The sequence below is a fragment of the Merops nubicus genome, unplaced genomic scaffold, assembly GCF_000691845.1.
Source record: "Merops nubicus isolate BGI_N331 unplaced genomic scaffold, ASM69184v1 scaffold641, whole genome shotgun sequence".
In the NCBI taxonomy this organism is placed as follows: Eukaryota; Metazoa; Chordata; class Aves; order Coraciiformes; family Meropidae; genus Merops; species Merops nubicus.
Window position 1 is genome coordinate 34,815 of NW_008590045.1, and position 21,153 is coordinate 55,967.

General features: G+C 41.1%; 1 protein-coding gene across 1 annotated transcript in view; it reads right to left on the bottom strand.

Annotated features, from left to right (window-relative positions):
* LOC103782034 (protein arginine N-methyltransferase 8) overlaps nucleotides 1-21,153 on the bottom strand; it is a 32,765-nt gene that overhangs the window by 7,205 nt on the left and 4,407 nt on the right. The window contains exons 2-6 of the mRNA XM_008949766.1: nucleotides 18,230-18,385; nucleotides 12,704-12,767; nucleotides 8,474-8,616; nucleotides 7,994-8,081; nucleotides 5,042-5,157 (exon numbers count right to left, since the gene is read on the bottom strand). Of these exons, the coding sequence (XP_008948014.1) occupies nucleotides 5,042-5,157; nucleotides 7,994-8,081; nucleotides 8,474-8,616; nucleotides 12,704-12,767; nucleotides 18,230-18,385 (567 nt within the window). The remainder of the gene's footprint in view (nucleotides 1-5,041; nucleotides 5,158-7,993; nucleotides 8,082-8,473; nucleotides 8,617-12,703; nucleotides 12,768-18,229; nucleotides 18,386-21,153) is intronic.

Sequence of the window (21,153 nt, forward strand, 5' to 3'; positions counted from 1 at the left end):
CATACTAGGAATAAGAATTTGTTATGCTTCCTGGCAGGCTCCCACAGCAGCCTGCAAAATTTGACAGGCTAGACTGGACTGGTGGGTGCCAGCTGCAGGTTTCTGTAATATTTGGTGGCTATTTACTGGTATCACTGTGAGGAAATTGCGAATTAAGGCTGATGATAAGACACATAAAAGGGATCTTGCTCCCTCTCTCTGAGCTGTGTTGGCTCTGCAGACTGAAGCAGGATCAAAAGCAGTAGGAGCCATTTTTATTAGAGAAGTTAGTGAAAATGTTTCAGAAATATTGAACAGATGTGCTAGATAGAATGGTGGTCACTTTTGCAGTAGTTTTTTTAAGGACTGAAACATGCCTTTTTTACTATGCAAGATTTGTGGCAAATAGGGGGGTTACTAATTAATATAGTTTTGAAACTGGCCTGATCCTGTTTCAGTGATCTCTTTGAATTGTCCTCTGACTACTATATACTGTTATATTAAATGTCACTGCTCATTGAATGTTAACTACAGCTAATAGCATGAGGGACAAATACTATCTCTGCATAAAATAAGTGGAGAAGTCATGATTTCACAGATTTCATTCTGATTTTGAAAACAAGAACAAAATGGGCATAGTTAAGCATGGTCTCGTGAAAATGCAATTCTTAATTTCACTAAAAAAAAGAAAAAAAGAAGAGTAAAGCTGAGTAACAATGAAGTTGTCAGAATTGCCAGCTAAATGCGGAGGTCCAGGCTGAGGCACTGCAGGGGAGGCCACACGCCACCCCACGCCACGTGTCCCTGTTGCAGACAGACAGGTCCAGTGTTCACACGAAAGGAACGGTTCTTGGCTGTCCTCTGCCACCACCCCCTCTCCTGGTCCCTTTCCCAGGCAGCTTACTCAGCTATGAGCGTGTGAGCATGGAGGTAAGTTAAAGAATCAAATCTCAGTGAGTGTCTGGCTTTGGTGGCATTTTTTGTTCGATTGTTTTTGTTGTGTTTTTTTTTTTTTTTTTTGATTTGGGGTTTTCCTCCCTTTCCTCTCTCCATTGTACCAGCTGCCTTGGCTTGGCCAAAGAGGGAAACGGTCACCCCGTGCTGGTGAAGGCAGTGTCACAGCATCACTGCTGTGAAGAGTCACAGCAGGGGAAGGTGTGGACGGACGTCGAAGCTGGAGGACAGATGGCATTGGTACAAGCCTCAGGAAAACCATTGATCTGAAGGCTGAGAAGTAAAATTAATTGCTAGGGAAAGGAGAAACAGGCAAACCCTCTTTTCTGACAAGCACTGAGAAGATGACCTATATTGCCAACTGCACACAGACGTACGTGTGTGAGGGGAGCACTGAATGCAACAGTCAGCCCCTAAAACACATTCACTTTTCCAAAAGAAAAATAACTTTTTAAATTTTTTTTTAAGTGAAAAGAACTAACAGTATTCATGTGGGGAGAGAAGAAGCAAAATTAAATTAAGGGTGTTTCAGGGGAGCAGTGAAAGGAATAATGGAATATCTAAGATTGCTCTGACTAGATATTGCAGCATATATTGGTTTTCTATTAGATTAAATAATAGGGTAGCAAACATAGCTATGACTTATTAGACAGCAGAGACCTCATCATTCTGCCAGGGCCCTTCTTCTGCTGTCTTTTCCTGTTTGCACAGAAGGAAATGCCTAACACTTATTAGCGTGTTGTTTCAGGTTTTGTTTGGTTTTGGGGTTTTTTGGTGACAGTGGGGGAGTAAGTGGAGTTAGATCTGAGGATGCTGAAAGGAAAGGCTGCAGGGAGAATTGTTGGAAAGAAAAGAGCGACAGGGAAAGTCACTTAGGAAAGGGAAAGTAGATTTTCATGTGATGATAAGAGTAGAGAAGAAAAATAGAGCAGTTGAAGGAAGATGGAAAATCAGTGGCATAGGTGCCTCTTGCTTTACCTTAGGAGAAGCTGGGAGAAAGGAATGGGATTAGGGTGTTCACTGAAGCTGCAATGGAGCAAAACTCTTGAGGAATGCCTTGTCCTAAACCTCTTGGGTGAAGATTACTATGGAAGACCACGGGACTAACCAGAGCTCACAGACAAGTGCCTCACCTATGTGGCTGGGTCTCTAAGCAACAGTGCCTTTTTGCAGAAAATACTGCAGGTCCTTTGAAATAAGGCTTCATACAGGTGAATCATGATATTTCAAAAACAGTGGAAATTACTTAAAGACCTGGATATTTGAGCATAAAGGGTTTTGTTGTTAGTTTTTATTATGGCATGTTCTCTCACAAATAAGAATGTTTCACTTTTTTTTTTGTGTGTGTGTGTGCTGGGAAGGCAGTTTCTGCTTTAAGTGGGGTTCAGCTGTGTAATCTTAAAGTGGTGTGTGACCTGCAGGAGCTTTAAACTCTTCCTGGAAAGTGTGGGACAAATGGGAGCCTAAAAGTAGATTTATTTCCCCTCCACCCCCTCCTCTGTGGCTAGATGGGGTAGACCTCCAACCATAGTGATTCTATGGTCCTATGATATTAATGAAAGTACAGCAGTATTTTTCATTATAAACTACATGCAACATTCTTAATAGTTGTTTGGTTTTGTGAGTTTTTGTCACTGTCTCATTCCAAGTTTTTCTACAGCTATGTGAACAATTGATTTATTGTTATTGTAGTCTCTGGTGCTGGCACCAAATCAAAATTAACATGGAGAAAAAGGTTTGGGTCAAACCCATTTGTATTTCTCTAACATGCAAGGGGATCAAAGAAGAAAACACAACTGTTTTACTGAGTTTGAAACAAACTCTTCCATTTTTCAGGCAATGTTACTGACAGCAGGAAGCCCTCTCAGGGACACTCTTTTTGTGAGATCAGTTATTGATTTCGGTGGTTTGAAGATGCTTTGGTCCTACCACCCTCCCTGACTAATTTGGTTTGGAATTCAAAGGGCTCCTGCTTGGGCATAGGAAAATTCCTATGCCCTTGGGATATACTCAAGAGATCACTCAAAGGGGAATTGCTTCCCCTCCAGAGAAGAGGCTCTACTCCCTGCAGGCACCACCCCCAGTGTGCCTGTGGCTTCACGGGCAGAGTTCCTTGAAGGATTCAAGACTTGGGTTACATTCAGTTCCTGAACAGTACAAATGAGGACATTTTACTCGAGTCTCCAGTATTCTGTCATGGTTACACAGCATGCAGGGGTTGATGTTTTATTTTGCTGATTTTGTAGAATAATCCAGAGCATCTAAATTGGGAACTGAAATAACTGTCTGATCTGTTAGGAATGTATCTAGTGCCTAGTCCATCTACTGACTAATACACAGGGAACCCAGACTCATCTGGTAGGCATCCTAAGTTAGCTGGGTTTGGATCCGTACACCCCTAAAATATCCCTTTGTGAATCGAACAGGAATGAGCTGCACCATCTTGAAGTGCTAAAACAACATATTTGAATAATTAAACATTATTGCTTTGTTTACTCTCGAATATTTTCATAGGCAAATAATATTCCCTGAATTCACAAATAGTTTCAGGATCAAAGAAATGCATTTTATAGAAATCAACCATGTGCAAAAGTAAATAAAATTTTTAAAGTAAATGCAGCTTCAGTTTTTCCTGCTTCCATATTGCTAGCCTGAACAGAAGCAAACCTCCCTCCCTCCTGCTATTCATCGACAATTCTCTCTCTAACAGGGTAGAGTTTGGAATGAAGAGTGCCTTCTGCCTGTGTGGTTACTCCCTGCTTTGCTCCCCAGGTGCCACCACATGATAGGGCTCTATTCGTTGTACAGACAAAAGATGGCAGGCCATGCAGAATTAAATATAAAGCTTGAAAAAGAACAGTTTGAAAAATTTTGTCGTTCTTAAACCAAATTACTTTCAAAGAACTTCTAAAGTGTTAGATTTGCACTTCATTGAAGAGCATGCAGCTTCTCTAACATTTTATTACAGAGAAGCCAACCCATTTTGCCCCCTGACCTCTCACTCTCCAGCCACAGTTTGTGCAGCTAGCTGTTTACTTTGTATGTGCTGCAATTCCAGACTGCCCTGGCTCAGGCTGTTCACAGACACAACCCTCCTGTGCTCCCCTGGGTGCAGCTGGACTGTGCACACACACGTACTCACAGGGAGTTTCTCTTTCGGGCTGTTTTTTTTCCTTTCAGTAAAGGTTCTGCAGACTAGAGGTATGTCTTTCCTTTTTGCATATGGAAATACTTAATGCTGTGTTTCTTACTGATAGAAAATGAAAGGGAAAAATTAGAACTCAGTGAACACATTTTTGGACTCATGGACTTGATTACCACTGCTATTGATGGTAATAGCCCTATCCATGAGAACAGTCCTACATGAGGAGAATTCGTTCACAGGGAAGGAATTTTAGAGCTTTCATGTGTTCCTGCAGGCTATGGATTCTTACCCTGTTCTCGTGAAGAGGGAGCAGTGACCATTCTGTCTTGTATGTACAACAGGGTACAAACCAAACTGTCTTTTGGGGATAGGAGAGCATAGTAATATTCTGGATAAGTCTAAGAAATAGGAAGTTACACAAATAAATTAGGTTCCAATTCTGATCTCATACTCTGGTGTAAATTAGTTATTTCATCAGAGCTGACCAATGCAGAAACTGATGCTTAACTCTTTCTAACTGCAGAGAGAATTAATTCACCCCTTCTCCTCAGCATCATCAGTAATTTCCAACCTCTATTTACAGGAACATAGGGCAATTAAAATTCATGTCTAAACACACCATGTCTCTACTTATCCAGTATTTGCACATGTACAATTTGTAAGTCTTAGGGTACAGTTACCAGTAGCCAGGTGAGTTGCAAGGAGCATCGTGCTTTTGGATATTCTGTAAGTGCTCAAGGTATCATGCTTAGCTCAGGGGACAGTACTGGAGATACACAACATGCTAGTATTGACTAATCTAAAACCACACAATTTTCCTCCTTATTGTCATAGCAAGCTATGATGATGCCTTCTGCAGCTAGAAGCATACAAAGACAGTAGTAAGACATAAGCAGCACGTCCCAAAGAATCCTACAGTTAGGTGTAAACATTCATAATTAGGTATATTTGGAATTACCAAACCTTTATTAAACAGGCATTGGTCACCACTTGCTTTGGATCTACTATGTCCACCAAAGGCTCCTTCATGGCAACATCCCTAATACAGGTCATGTCAAAGCCGTACACATTCTCCCACCCTGTCAATGCAAATGGATGTGTCAAAGATTAGCAGTAATAATAAAACTATATCTTGTTTCTCAAAGCATCTCTTATTGGAAAGAATTTCTACCATCCCCTAACTTTTGCTCTCCTGTTTAGCTCTTTGCTCCCTGCCCCAGCTGTTTATGTCATCTTTGCTATTTTACAGACAATGCAGTTGTGGCAAAATAACCCCTCAATGTACACCTTTGAACAAGTGGCCATTGCGCTTTACGTTGGGTTTTTTGTCCCAAAAACTGTGTTACATGAGATTTGTTGATGACTTTCATGGCTTTAGCTATCTGAACATGTTGTGCCAAATCATATACTATGTCAGGACACTTGGGAATAGCTGCTAAGGTTACTCCACCCTTTCCTGTCCCTTCTGGTTAATATTTCCTTTTTTTATAGACTGCTCTTTTCCTTAAGGAGTCTTAGTTCCGGCAAGTGAATTACTGGCAGCAGTAGAATTACAAGGGTGTTTCAATATCTGGGGCATCCAAGTTTTAATCTGCATGTACATCATGACAAAAAAGCAAAACGTCCACCTTCTACAAGATTTAAAAGCCATGCTGATCTTCCATATTTGAGCTTGTCTTCTGATTGTTCCAATAAAAGCTTCTTATCTTGCTGAGGTTTTATTTTCTTGAGCAAAATGAAAACATGGAAACATAAGCTAGCTTTGCTTTTAAGATTGGTTAACAAAATGAAAAAAAAAAACCTTCAAAGTGAAATCTTAATCTTATGAATTGTATTAAGGTCCACTTAATCCTCCATCTGAAAGTCTAAAGTGAATACTATGAACTTTAAAATAATGAACACAAGCAAGGTAAACTGGTAAACAGCAGCAGTAGGCATGTTTGAAATGTCTTTCTTTTTTCCACAGCATAGCATTTGAGCTACTGATGTTCTCAGAGGACTGTGACTGGAAATGTAGTGTGAGCAAAAAATCTGCAGATTTTGAAATTGCATATACATAGGGGTATAAAAAGTGAGGGAGGAAGTGAAATAGGGGAAATCAGAAATGAAAGTGTCTTACAGAAAAATATTTTAGAGGAGAAAAAGTGTCCCAAACATTTATTTTTATTTATGAAAAAATAACTGAGTTGAAGACAGATGTATTGATTATGAGAAAACAAAAAAGGCTTAAGGCTTAGAAAGGAAGGGGTTCAAAAGCAAAGGTGAAAGAATGCATAAGGGAGGGTTTTTTTGCCAAAAGGGCTTTAATTCCTTTGCAGAATGGATGCCTCATATCCTTTTGAATCTGTAAATTTTGTAAGGAATTTAGCTGTCAAGGGCATCCCACAAATGAGGAGAAAAATCTAGGTTGCACATGAGGAGTAGATATAAACTCTCCCCAGCACCTGCACAGACTTCTCATCACTGCCTCACTGCTGGGCCTGCTCAGGACCCAAACCAGCAGTTCTCTATATTGGCACTGAACTTAAACACAGAAACACCAGAATTCTTTTCTGGGAACTGCAAGGCAGGGAGTGAGGAATTAGGCATTTTCATTTAAAGGTTGACAGAACCCAGAACCCAGTAATTTTACCCAAGCCTTTGCATATGGCCTTAGTGAATGAAATTGTTTAGGAATTTTGTGATTTTTTTCCCCCCAATGGAAAATGCCTTTAAGTGAAATTGAGCAGCTCTAGAAAAATAGAGAAAGAAAAAATTAAAATAAGAGTGAAATAAAGTAGAGATTATTCATTTCATCAGAACTATTATGAAGAAATAAAACCAAACTTGGATGACCTGGGGAAGAAGTTGAATGTGAACCAGAGTATGACCTTGTGGTGATGGAAGTGAACCACATGCTGAGATAGGAGGAGCTTCCAAAACTGGGTTTGTTTAGCCTGGAACAGCAAAGGCCAGTGGTGAGATCTGACTGCTGTCTGCTGCAGACACCAAGTCAGTCAGATTCCCTCCAGGTGACAAGGGACAATGAGGTCAAGTGTCAGCAAGAAGAATTCTGACTGGATATTCAGAAACACATTTACTCCTGAGGGAGCTTCAGGATTTGAACAAGTGCCCAGAGAAGCTACGAAGTCCCCAAGCCTTGACTGCAGGGCTGAGCCCTGAATGACCTGCTCCAACTGTGAAATCTGGCTTGCCCTGGGCAGGAGCTGGACTACATGGCCTGCAGAGGTCACCAACAGCACCAGCTATTCAATGAAACTTCCATGACAAAAGCCATTTTAAATGTAAAGGAAAAGTCAATTTTATGCATCTGTGAAGTAAAAAAAGTTTAGAACTTTTTTCATATCAAAGTAAAACGGAAATTTCTGATTGTTAATTTTTAAATTAAAATTCTCACATCAAGGGTTTTAAAAAGTTAAAAAATAATTACAAGGTTTTTTTCTTCTTGACAAGCTTAGTAGTGAGGTTTTTTTTCTAGGCTTATTTATTAAAATTTACAATTCATTTGCATCTTATTAATTTTTCTGGTTTTGTTATTTTAAAAACAAAAACCAGCACTTGGATGGCAAAAGAATATTATCAGTTTTAATGGCAATTATGTGGGATGATATATTTATCAAAACAACAACAGAACCTAAATCTCCCAAAATCCACATTTTAAAACAGAGGTAGAAGTATCGATATAACTCTAAGCAAGGTCTACATCAATCTATTCATGCATTTTAAACTACTGCAAGTCTCCTGAATTTATTACCAGACTAGTTTTCTCAGTGTTCATGTTTATATTGGAATTCTAGCCTGGGCAACATAGTTTCTTGGCTTTCACAAAACTTTGCCAGTAAAAAGATTACAGTAGGTGGCTATAGAGCAAATATTTTAGTGAAACAAGCATAGAGAAGTGCTGCTGTTACTCACAGTGAATTTTGAAGTCCTTGTACTGTCTGTCTTCGATTGCTACCACGTACAAAGCAGCTCGGTCTGGAAACATTAGCCCTCCAGGTTTCTGTTGATGAATTGTGGGGAAATGGATCTCGTAATCTATTCACCTGACAAAGACATCACATTTTGAACTGCACATACAAAAACCAGACAAGCACCCCCTGCATGCCTTTATTGTTTTCCTTCAAATTGTCACATCAGCTCTAATCTCAGCAACTCTTGTAGCCTGTAGCCATGTCATTAGAAAGTGTCTATGTGAATTTCACCAGCAGTTAATCAAAAGCAAAGCTCCTTCACTGAGATTCCCTTTGTTAATCTGTTTCTTAAAGCCTAGAAAATGGTGCTTGGAGATGTAACGGTGACTTGTTATGGTGACAGTGGGAGAGGGAAGGCTTGTACAGTCAGAAAATAAATGATGATTGCTCCAGCAAAGAGTAGGACATGCAGAGCACCTACCAGCCACTTGTCTCGTGCGAAGATGACTGTGTTTAACATTGACTCATAGAACAGACAATAACCCATCCACTCGCTGATGATGATGTCTACTTTATCCACAGGTAATTCAACTTCTTCGACTTTACCTTTAAATATTGTAATTACTGAAAAAAGAATCCAAAGAAATATGTTTCACATAATAAAACAACTGATTAAGTTCCTTGCCAGTGAGTGTCAGGCAAACCTTCTCAATGGGATTCTCCTCCTGAATGCCTGTAGATAAGTGATCACTCCATGCAGCTCAACAGATTTTACACTATTTTAAAACTACTTGCAAGAACTATAATAAACAGACGCTTTAGTAGCAGTATAGAAGAGAAAAACCAATAAACACAAGCTCCAAGCCAAATAAAACCTATATATAAAAAAAAAAACCACAACAGTAAAACTGACCTTACCTGGTTACCTGCATGATCTCATTTTGCATGCCCCTTGGAATTTTGAAGATTTCTAGATCATTGACCAAGTAATGCAAAGAATTCACTTAGACTCCTGTAAACATCCCTGTAGAGTTACACATACTTGACCTCATCACTGAGATTTTAGAGAATTATGGAACTAGTGTCTAATTCTCACCTGCTTTTCAAACATATTATGCTAGCTTCACAATAAGCAAACTAAGGCTTATTTCCTTCATGAATTCTAGGGAGCTGGTTCAACTAAGAAAGTCAGATCTAGCCTGACAGTGATAACAAGCTAATTCCTAAAAAGCTGTCCCTACAATACAGAGCTGATAAGTGGGCCTTAAGATAGAGGAAGTCATCCTTGAGGTTGACCCAGACAACTAGCCCTAAGGTGTAATTCTTTAAGGGCATCCTGATACCAAAAGAAACTGTTGGTCCTCCAAGGATAGGAAAGGAATGTCCTGTAGATATGAAGCAGCTGCCAGCATATGCTCCATCACTACATATGGTGAAGGAGGAACTGGAGCTCAACCAAAAGACACGAGTACGAGACCCTGAGACCAGCAGGGATGCCCCGGAGACCACTGACCCAAAGTAATGAGCACGGGAGACTGGGAGGAGAGCACCTGACTGAGCTCCTGCCTGCTCCACACAACTTTACTTTTACTGAATCTTCCAGTATCAGCAGTGCACAAATAAGAATGTTTGTTTGTACAAACACAGTTCTCTCATGAAAAATAATTTTTCATTCTTTTGTTTCATGACTGAATCTTTCATAACACACTGGCATTCTCACTCTGAATCTTCTACCTTTAGACTTGTATAATTTTCCACAGTTACCTGAAGTGCCTGCTGGAAAACATTGCTGTCAGGTATTCTGTCACCAAATTAGTTTCAAGGAAATTAAAAAGGTTGCTAGAAGTTTGATGTAGTAGAATATCAGGTCCTCAGAGACAGTATTACAATACATCACACTACTTGTAATACTATACACTAGTTAGAGAAGACTGGGTATGCACTGCAGAAGTAAATCAACAAGCATTTAATAGAATTAGTTGATACTAGAACAGATACTTTGCTTAAAGGAAAATTAAATGCTGGTCCATATTTAAGTCAGTTGTAACAATCTTGTTTTAGGAGCTTTACAGAATTCACTAGTCATTCTTGCTTTTTTAAAAAAATATACATCCTACCTAAAAATGTATTCTGAATTCTTTAAACAAATAACTTTTAGCTTGGGTTTGTCTGCTGTTTTATTGTTTTTTGCAGTGAGTAAAGTCTCACAGTTCTGGATTCTTCCTTGACAAGGTAGTTGATACACTTGAAACACGGGAATAAAGTCAATAGGGAATATTTTACTTTCCATTACTAATTGATAAGATTACTGTATTAATAAACAGCAATTTTTAATGATGGTTATTTTTATTGATGGAAGTGACCAACATTCAGTTTGAGGAAGATGAAGATAGCTACGCTCATTTAGCTAGAACTAGGTTAGCTAGTTAGTCCAGTGATTTTTAGAACTGAGCTCAGAGAAAATGAGGTTTTCTTTTTCCAAAATACATGCAGTACTAGTATTAACTAACGAGATGTGGCCACTTTATTTGCACAGCAGTCTTTTAATCCAGACTTGCCCCCTGAGAGTTTGGAACACTGTAATTCAGACTGGTAACAAAGATCTGCTGTTAAGAGTAACCTGACTGGGAAAGAGCAGAGTTCTCTTATCCCTCTCATTCTTTAATCTCCTTCCTTTCACAGCTAATAGCTCCAGCCACTCATTCTCTTTAGTTCTCTTTTCTTCTAAGAACTTTCACTGCCATAATTTTTCTGGAGTGAATTTCAGCACTGTTGACAGCTGCTGGACCAACACGCCTGCAATTGAAGCATTCTGTTTGTATCTCAAACAGTGACAGTGTAACCAGCAGCAGCAGCAGCAGCAGCACTACCCATCTCCCTTCACTCTAATGAAACAGCTTCATAAGGCATCACTGAGGGGAGAGACTGCTGTCCCCAGCTTACTGTATCTGTTCTGCAAACAGTGGGGCTTCTCTTGGATCAGCCCCTTTTTATGACTGTATTTCTTTAGACAATTAGAAGGGGAAAAAGAAAGATTTCCATGAGGAACAAGATCCTTTGGTTCAGTACCTGGTTGCATTAAAAGAAAAGTGGATGTACTGTAAAGCATGTAACTGTAAATGTTAGTTCAGTTACTATAGAATCATAGAATCCTTTAGGTTGGAAGAGACCTCTAAGATCATCAAGTCCAACCATCAAGCCACGTTATGTGATTTGTTTATAGTGAAGCCCAAACTGCAGATGGACAGGCTGCTGAACAAGGCAGCTCTCCTGCCAAAGGGCAGGGGTCTCTACTTCTTCCTCCAGCGTTGCCAAGGACTTGCTTGTGGGAAAAGCAGGAGGAGGAAGCAGAGATAAACACCCTCTGCAGCCTCTGGAGCATGATGAGTCCTTCTCACTCACTCTGATAACACACAGCTCCTGTTGCTGGCAATGCACTGGTCTGTGGTATGCTGTCTGTGAAAGGCCTTTCTGGGAATATACAGGCTCTGCACCAAAGGTGCAGGATAACCAAACTGAGGTCAGCACCTCACTGCTTCAATGCCTTACCCCTGCTGTGGAGGAGAGTGTTTTGTGGTCCTCTGCTTCCTTCTTTTTCTGAACCAGAAGCTGCACACACTGGATGGCCTCACATCCTACGTCACTGCTGTTCTATTCACACCACACGACTCAAATACACACGCTGTACAAAAGATTCTTCTTCCAAAACAGCTCTGTGGTAGTCAGAAGCTGCTAGTGACAGCAATAAAAATTACAGCAGATCTAAACCAGAACAGAAATCTATTCTTGTGCATATGCTGGCAGAGCACTAGCACAGCCAGCTAAAAGTAGGGGCAAATAATAGTCTGGCCAGCTATGACCTGTGCTGCTCTGCAGCAGAGGCAAGCTCCTCACAAAGCACTGTTAAAGAAGGAATGACTCACAGCCTCACTTTAAAAAGCCTGATTTTTCAGGTTGTTTCAAACTTATCTTGTGTGCAGTGATTTTGAGGAGGACTGAAGACATGAAACAGAGCTTGCTGGAGATTATTTCTTGTTAAGAATTTTCATTAGGTTGGGGTATTTTTAGTTTTTAGGGGTTTTTGGTTGGTTTGTTGGGTTGGTTTTATTTTGTTTTGTTTTGTTTTTTAACTGAAGTGTTTCCACAGTCCTGGAAATGTCAATGGTCTTAAAGAAAAAAAAAAATTCTATGATACTGTTGTTCTGAGAACTGAACATTTTAGTTTGTGTGAATGTCTGTCTATGTTTTTTTTAAAAAAAAATATTTTTAAAAGTTGGAAATCAGAAGAAGCTCTTAGTGAAAAATCTGTATTGCTATGGAATATTTTTTGCTTTGAACCTTCTTTCAGTTTGAATGGAAAATGTGTGGGTGTATTGATTCTATTTAAGAGATGAGGCAGAATTCAAATGGCTGAAAAATTTTGGGAAGTTCAGCTCTAAAACAAGCCTTCTGTCTGCTTTGCTAAATCAAATTGCCTGCTGAGGAGTCCTATTTGCTTCTGTTGTCTTGAGCCTAGAACTATCTATAGAAGTAACTTCTCCCATTAGGAACTGTTGTAGTGCCTAGAATGAGGTGCTTAGTTTTGTTTTCACATAAGTAATCTATGCAAACCTACTATTTAGATATAAACCACACAACATATATTAATCAGAAAAAGCAAAAGAGTTATCTTTTCCTTCTCCTGAAGAGAATATTTTTATATCTGCCTTACTGTTGTCCAAGTGATTGGCCTTGATAATTTTCTCCGAGTAGTCAGATATACTTGAGCATTCAATCTATGAAAAAAAGAAAAGAAGAAAAGCAAGGAGAAGAGTGTTAGAGAGCTCAGCTGTATGAATAAAACAAAATCTACTGAAGGTAGCAAAGACTCTGCAGAACATGCAACCACTGTCAGAGTAAATCAAACCTGTGTTGGCAGGATCATGGTCAATGATATCTTAATTTTTAAACTCCAGTCTGTGCTTGAGTTAAAGTGGTTTATATAGGTAAGATTTTTTAAAAAACTTTTGAAGTGTGGAAAAAAGAGGTCCTAACAACAAAATGACATCATTTATTATTTGTATTGTTTAATTTACTCCTGCTACTGCAGAATGTCACCTTCTTCCCCCCCCAGAACCAATCTGCTGAAGGGAATGAATTAGCATGGTGCTACATTTCCTCACGCATTTTAAAACACAGCTTTAAAACAAACTTTGTGAATAAGGTTAAAATTCAAACTGATGCCCATACAGATCTGTGTCAAGAAGCAATTGCTTTTCTCTGTGAAAACATGGTCATCTTTGGCAACGTGTGCTATCCAGCCAGAACCAGCCATCTCCCACAGCAGACACAGCTGGCAGCACTGCAATCACAGAGCCATCCAGAGCTGTGCATCTTCTCCTGTGACCACTTCTGGGCTTTTATTAGGCAAGTAATTACAAAATGCTTCTAGTTTTAGATTTGCCCCCAAATTTGTTAAAATCTGAGTTCTAGCATAAAAGCCCAAGTCTGCAATGACATTTGATATCTGGTAGAGAAATTCTGCATTCCATTAATCTCCCTTTGAAAATCATGAAGGCGAAATTTGCTGGTAGTCACCAAATCAGTTCCAAATTTACCTCTTCCAAATTTGACTGCCAACAATACTTTGTATAATCCTTGTCTCTCCAGCTCCCCTATGGGAACGTCAAGGAGGATGACATGACCTCTAGTGAGCTGCTTTGTACGTCCAGTGAAGGCCATTTCACCTCTGAACACCAGACCGTGCCTGACCTCTGTGGTGGCACTCATGGATGGCAGGAGAGTGGGTGGAAGGACACACAAATCCACTATTCTTTTTATATAGCCCACGAAACAACTAGACATACCAGCAGTCATCCTACCAATGCCTGTCCCCATGGGAACAGCAGCATTAGTTCTGCTTCGCTTGCCTGGGGATATAAACTGCTCCTTAAGATGTCTGACTCAGTGGCCTGAATCTAAACCAAAACTGGCTTGTAGAAGGGAGCACCAGAGTGCCAGTCCAGAGAGTCCAAGGCAGAAATCCCGTGGGGAGAACTCCATCCTTTCTCTCTGGCTTCTTCTTCCTTTAAAGTATAGACTAGATGTCTGTGCTTACAGCCATTATAACATACTCAGTTTTCCTATTTGTATTCACATCTGCCTGGCATTTTAAATTCCACTGCCCGTTCTTTCTGCTTGTTTTGGAGGACTTCTAAATAAAGCAAGGGTGTGTAGGTGTTTGGAGTTTGCTTTCCAACCTTTTTAAAGAAAAAGATGCAAAGAAATAAAAATTTCTATTTCATGAATGACTAGAAATTTAAAAAAAATCAGCTTCACTCTCAAAGCAACAAAATGATAAAAAACCACTCAGTGTTCCAGGAAGAAATATATTTCAGGAAATAAACTTACTTTCTGGTGGCTAGAGCTGGTTGTCTCTATTTTGACTTGGACACTATACTGTGGGACAATTTCATTTTAAAAAGCAATTCATTTCAGAAAAAGACAACGGTGAATTTGTGAAGAAATAGGAAAAAAAAAATCTGTACTGTCAAGTTTTTCCCCAGTAATCCTTCAAGTCAGCGACCTGCTCCAATCTGTCCAACTTCCCAAAGCACTGTATTTTACAAAAACTGTGCTTGAATAAAATACGTTTGTACCTCAGTTTACAATCATAGAATGGTTTGGGTTGGAAGGGACCTTTAGAGACCATCTAGTCCAACCCCCCTGCCACAGACAGGGACACCTCCCACTAGATCAGGTTGCTCAAAGCTCTGTTCAACCTGACCTTAAGTACCTCCAATGACAGGGCATCCACAACTCCTGGACAACCTGTTCCAGTGTCTCATCACCCTCACGGTAAACAATTTGCTGCTTATATCCAATCTAAATCTACTCTTTCTGTTTAAAACTATTGCCCCTTATCCTATCACTCCAGGCCCTGGTCAAAAGTCTCTCTCCACCTTTCTTGTAAGCACCCTTTATCTATTGAAAGACCACAATAAGGTCTCCCTGCAGCCTTCTCTTCTCTAGGCTACTAGAGAACCAGCCCAGCTCTCAGAGCCTCTGTTCACACAGACGTGCTCCATCCTCCTGGCCAGACTTCCCCAAACCCAGCTCAGGACACCAGCTGGCTTCCTGGCCCGCAAGCACACGCTGCTGCTCACACCCAGCTCTGCCCACCAGGTCCTGCTCTGCAGGGCTGCTCTCAAGCCCTCCGTTCACACTGACATTGGGAATTGCCCTCACCTTGCACTTGGCCTCATTGAACTTGATGAGGTTCACACTGGTTCACTTCTCAAGCCTGTGGATCCCTCTGGAGAGCATCCTTTCCCCAGCCACATCAGCTGCACCACTCAGCTCTGTGTCTCTGCAGACTTGCTGGGGGTGAACTCGATCTCACTCTCTAAGCCATCAATGGCCACATGAGATAGCAGTGGTCGCAGTATGGAGCCTTGAGGGACCCTTGAGTTTCCTCAGCTGTATCCTGTTCTGTGTTTATATTCATCTCTACTTTCATTTTATTTCTCAGGCTTCAGTCTAATGCCACAAATGTCTCCATTTTTACCTGGCTCTTTTCTGAAGCAGTCACCACATGCCCATATTTTCTTTTCCCCCAGACTGTGTCCTTATCACTGCACCTTTTCATCCAAATCAGCTAACATCTGACACGTGCCTTTATTTTATGTGTCTGACTCCTTCTCTACCCTGCCTTATTTGTCTGAAAAATACCACAGAATTCAGGTAGTTCTACTGCAGTCATTGTGCTGCATTTTGTATGACTAAATGCACCAGATGAACAAAGGTTTCAAGGGATAACTGAATGTATTTTTCTGTCCCTCATTCACCCCCCTCAAGCACCAACAGCCACATGCCAATCCAATCTCTACATGTCTTACAGTAGCTCCCCAGGTAGATGAACATCATGGCATGATCCTCCAACAGGGGTTAGGGATCAGAGCACATGAAGAAAGAACAACAGAGTGGAGTGGTTCTGTTCAGCTTGTAGAAGAGAACCCCCTTATCCAACAGCTATCTTTAACTGTCTAAAAAGGACTTGCAGACAAAACGAAGTCAAACTCTCCTCTGAAGTGCACAAAAGCTATTGGCTGTGGCAAAGGAAATTCCTGTGGATGGTAGCACTGGAACAGGTGTTGAGAGATGATTTAGAGTCTTCATCCTTGGAGGTTTTCCAGATTGGACTGGACACGGCTTGAACTACCTGATACAGCTTTAAAAGTAAGTCTGCTTTGAGCAGGAGGTTGGATTAGATACTTCCAGAGGTCTTCTAAACTAGATCTTTCTATGAGTCAGTAATTCTGATTTACATCTCCTGAAGACCTAGAGATGATTCTAGCAGTTGGCTGAGGTAGTAGCAAGGATTAAGTTCCAACAGTGAGTAAGAAGGAATAAGAAGAACCAGACAAGGTAGTGACAAGGTATTATTTGAATCTGAAGAAAGGAAAGAATGTGAAAGAGGAGAGTGATTTTAGTGGCACTGTAGTCTGAAAACCAACACTCTGAATCTGTCAACAGGTTCCCACATCACACTGTTTGAAAAAATCACATCTAACTGTAGACAAGAAACTGAAACCTCAGTTCTATGTAATAATTCATGGCAAATGTTTGCTTTTTAAAAGGAACACTCACTTGTTGGCACTCTTTGCCAATAGGACCATAAAATCTGAATTTGACTGTAAGATTGCCACTGTCATATCCCTGAAACATCTGCTTTCCAACAGACACAGCTCTGCAGCTTGCTTTGTGACAGGGTTTGTGGTGAGGTAATTCACCTGGCAAGGAGGTTGAAGCTCTCAGGCCATGGCAGAGGAGTTTCACACCTAAGTGAGTTCCTTTGAGAGCTACACCTCCCAGCTTCAGTACTGAACACTCCATGAGTAAGCTCACACTGATGTGCCACTGAGCTTTATAAATGTCTAAAGTGCAGCCTGAACTGTAAAGAAGTACAAAGACAAAAAAAAACCAACAAACTTGTGGAAAAGTATTTCATTTTCTTTTACTAGGTAAATATTCTGCCAGTGAACAGGCTTACTGTAGAACCAGATAAGCACCAATGCCAGCACAAGAGAGGGAGAAAGACCATATGGCCAGGGATCTGGGAGACAGGAAGGTGGGAGCACAGCATCACACTTAGTACATGCTTCTGCGTTTGCAGCACTGCAACATCTTTGTGCAAGACTTGCACTCCTGCCCCAGAGAAGGCCACGGGTTTACTCTCCTTGAGGCTCCAAACTGGTAAACTCTGTATCTGGTTTACAAGAAATACATCCTCTCTGCCAATTCTTTATATTAAGCCTCACGCTTAAACTCAAAAATTTTTGCCAGCACCTTCTGATTTCAGCTATCTATACATCCATGCTCTAGTCTGATAGTCAGGTGAGGCACTCAGAATTAATATCAGATTTTGAAGATATACCCCTGAGAACTGAACAGGAGCTCTTGCATTTCTTGCATCGTTACCAGCAATAGAGATGCAGAGTTCAGATACTCAGTGACAGCGTGGCCTCAAATGCACAGATGTAGCCAACTAAGTTTTAGTAAAGAATTTTGTCAAAGGAGTACACAAAGAAACAAAACCTAGTTGCCCTTTTCTATGATCTGTTTGCCCTGCAGACACAAGTCCAAACCAAAAGTAAATTGTATTTGCCACTTTAGAGTCAGTACAAATAACTTAATATACTTAGGAAGCAAATCTATGCTCTAATGACTTCCCTGCAGAGAACTTCACACTCATGCTCCTAAGGTTCAAAGTATTTAATGTAATCATACCCTTCTGCCTCTGAAAAGCATTACTGTAGGCACAGAAACATGCACATGCTTTCATGCTTGATTCACTGAGTTGTAATGTACAGGGAAAAGTGTGTTTTAGAAATTTGTTTCTAAGACTGGGAAGTTGCAAAACTTAAGAACTAAAAAAAAGCAAGACATTCCTTTTGACACCTCTGAGTAAGGAGCAAGTTCATTTAACAATTTTTTTTTTCAGCCAAGAAAAAATGCAGATGTCTACCAGATCAAAGACTCCACACAGAAAAGACATTACACCTCAGTTTGGAAAAGGCACACTACCACAAGTCATAGAAAGTAACAGAACCCCACTGAAGTCACTGTAAATCAAGCCATGCAAGAGCTTGAAAAGAATAATTTCAAACCAAGACAAGTAAGAAAAGGTAATTTACCAATCCAAATTCTCGGGCAAAATGAACAAACTCACTCAAAATATGAGAGGAAGTCTTCTTACCCCATAAACCTTCTTGGCTCCAGCCTTTGCAGCAAACATGGAGAGGATTCCCGTGCCACTTCCAACGTCAAGGACAATCTTGTCTTTAAAAACATGTTTGTTGTGATACATTGAGTTTCTATATGTTAACGTGCGCACTTCATCCTTTAACATTTCCTGGAATAAAAAAAAAAGCATTGTGTTATTATTGGAAATGCTTATATGCATTCAACACTGCTGCTGAATGCATTCTTACTATAATTAAACCATTACTAACAACACAGCTCAAAGAGTTTTTCAAGTTAACTTGGGGTGCACACATCAAACCAACTATAAAATGCTAGCTACTTAGAACTGAATTATTAAGAAGAATCATGACATCCTTTGTAAAAATTTGTTTCTCTAAATATTACTTCACTGCTACAATTGACAACCAGAATGTAACCTATTCACAGCACTGCTTTGGGCATAGACAGCAGCCACAATACTAAGAAAGTTAACAAAGGCAAATGCAGAGTCCTCCACATGGGGAGAAACAACCTCATGCACCAGTGTAGGTTGGGGACTGGTTCTCTGGAAAGCAGTGTTTTGCCAGAAATTATTTTGGGAACCTGGTGGACAGCAGCTTGATCATGAGCCAGCAGTGTGCCCTTGAGCATTTTGGGCTGCACTAAAAAAAGCATTACCAGTAAATAAAGGGAGGTGGTTCAACACTAGTGAGACCATAGCTGGGGTCCTGTGTCCAGCTCTGGGTTCCCCAGGACAGGAGATGTTGGAGCAGATCCAGTGAAGGCCTGTGAACATGATTAAGGCATTGGAGCATCTGACGTGAGGAAGGACTGAGTGAGCTAGGAAGGAGAGAAGGCTCAGGGCATCCGATCAATGTGTATAAACATCTGGTGAGTGGGGAAGGACAGAGCCCTCCCAATGGTAACGAATTAAAGAACAAGAGGCACAAATGGCATGAACAGGTTTTTCATAGCCTTGTCCAATCAAGTTTTTAAAATGTCCAAGGATGGAGCCTCCATAGCCAGAATATTAAACACCTCCCAGTAACAAGTATTTTTTCCAGTTAATTTTGTGCCAATGACATCATCAAGCTTCTTCAGCCCTGGTGGAAACAGCTCATCAGGCCCCACAGGCTTACGTATGTCTCAATTAAGTGATCCTTCTCTCTTGAGGGCAAGTCTTCCCCACTCTACACTTTGTCACTCATCTTAGGGACCTGGGATTCCTGAAGGCAAGTCTCACAAGTGAAACCAGAACTGAACAAGTATTTTCAACGTCCTTTGTCACCAGATTTGCTGCCTCATTCAGCAACAGTCCCATCCTCTCCTCAGTCTGCACTTTGCTGTTAGCACGTAGGGAAGCCCTGCTCTGTTAACCTTCCCATCCCTTCCCAGATTCATACAGAGATGTAACTTAGCTTTCTTAACCCTGGCCCTGAAATTGCTCCTGGGTCACAGGGCCCTTCTTCTACCTCTTTTATGCTTCTTTTTTGATTTGAATTTTGTCAGGAGCTTCTTGTCTGTCCATGCAGGCCTCCTGCCACTGCTGCCTGACTTCCTGCATGTCCGGATGGACTGTTATTTGAGGTGGTGAGCCTTGAAAATCAGTTTTTCTGAACCCTTCTCTGCAGGACCATTTTCCATGATACTTTTCCAAGCAGATCCCTGAAAAGGGTGAAGACTGCTCTCCTGAAAGCCAGGTTTGTCAATAAGACAAACAGCATCATGCTCTCAGGATCCCAAACTTCACCATCTCATGGTCACTGCAGCCAAGCCTGTCCTGGCCATCACATCCCCAGCTGGTTCATTCTTTTTAGCAAGTATCAGGGAGAGCAGAGCACCACACGCACCACATATATCCCCCCAGCTTCCCATGGGTTCAGATCATCTGTGGCAGGAATTTATCATCACACTCAAAAAATGTCCTGGATTGCTTATGTCCCACTGCCTTTCAGCAGATGTTGGGGTGATTAAAGTATCCCATGGACCAGAAATCAGAATCATGCCTCTTGCAGACTTGATACTTCTTTCAGTTGTGTGAAGAAGAACTCATCTACTTCTTCTTCTTCTTGATTAAGTGGCATTCCAGTCATGTGAGCAACCTCATGACCCCTGTGAGACCGTAGCCAAGCAACTGCACACTAACTTCTAATTCCTACTGTTCATTCCCCAGGCTGGATGTATTCATGCACAAGCACTTCAAAGAGTCTCACTCTGATGCTCATTTTCCAGAAAAGATAGGAATGCTTCCTGCATAATGTTGCCTCTTGGCACTTCCTTTTTGTGTTCTTATACAATGGGGTGGGGCCCTTCTGCTCTGTTTGGTTGACTAAGAGGCTCACACCACATAGAGGTCTGTGGGGCTGGATGGGATCCACCCAAGGGTGCTGAGGGAGCTGGTGGAAGAGCTCACCAAGCCACTTTCCACCATTTATCAGCAGTCTTGGCTAGCTGGGGAAGTCCCAGTGGACTGGGAGTCAGCAAATGTGACATCCATCTACACAAAGGGCTGGAAGGAGGATCTGGGGAACTACAGGCCTGTCAATCTGGCTTCAGCTCCAAAGAAGGTTATGGAGCAGATCATCTTGAGTGCCATCACATGGCACATACAGGACAACCAGGCAATCAGGTCCAGGCAGCACAGACTAGTGAAAGGCAGGTCCTGCTTGCCTCACCTGATGTCCCTCTACGACAATGTGACTCTGTGGATTTTGTCCACCTGGACCTCAGTAAAGCCTTTGACACTGTTTCCCACAGCATTCTCATAAAAAAAAAAATGGCTGCTCATGGCTTAGCTGGGCACATCCTCTGCTGGGTAAAACACTGACTGGATGGCCAGGCCCCAAGAGTGGTGGTGAATGGAGATAAATCCAGTGTTCCCCAGGGCTCAGTATTTGGACCACTCCTGTTTAACATCTTTGCCAATAATCTAGACAA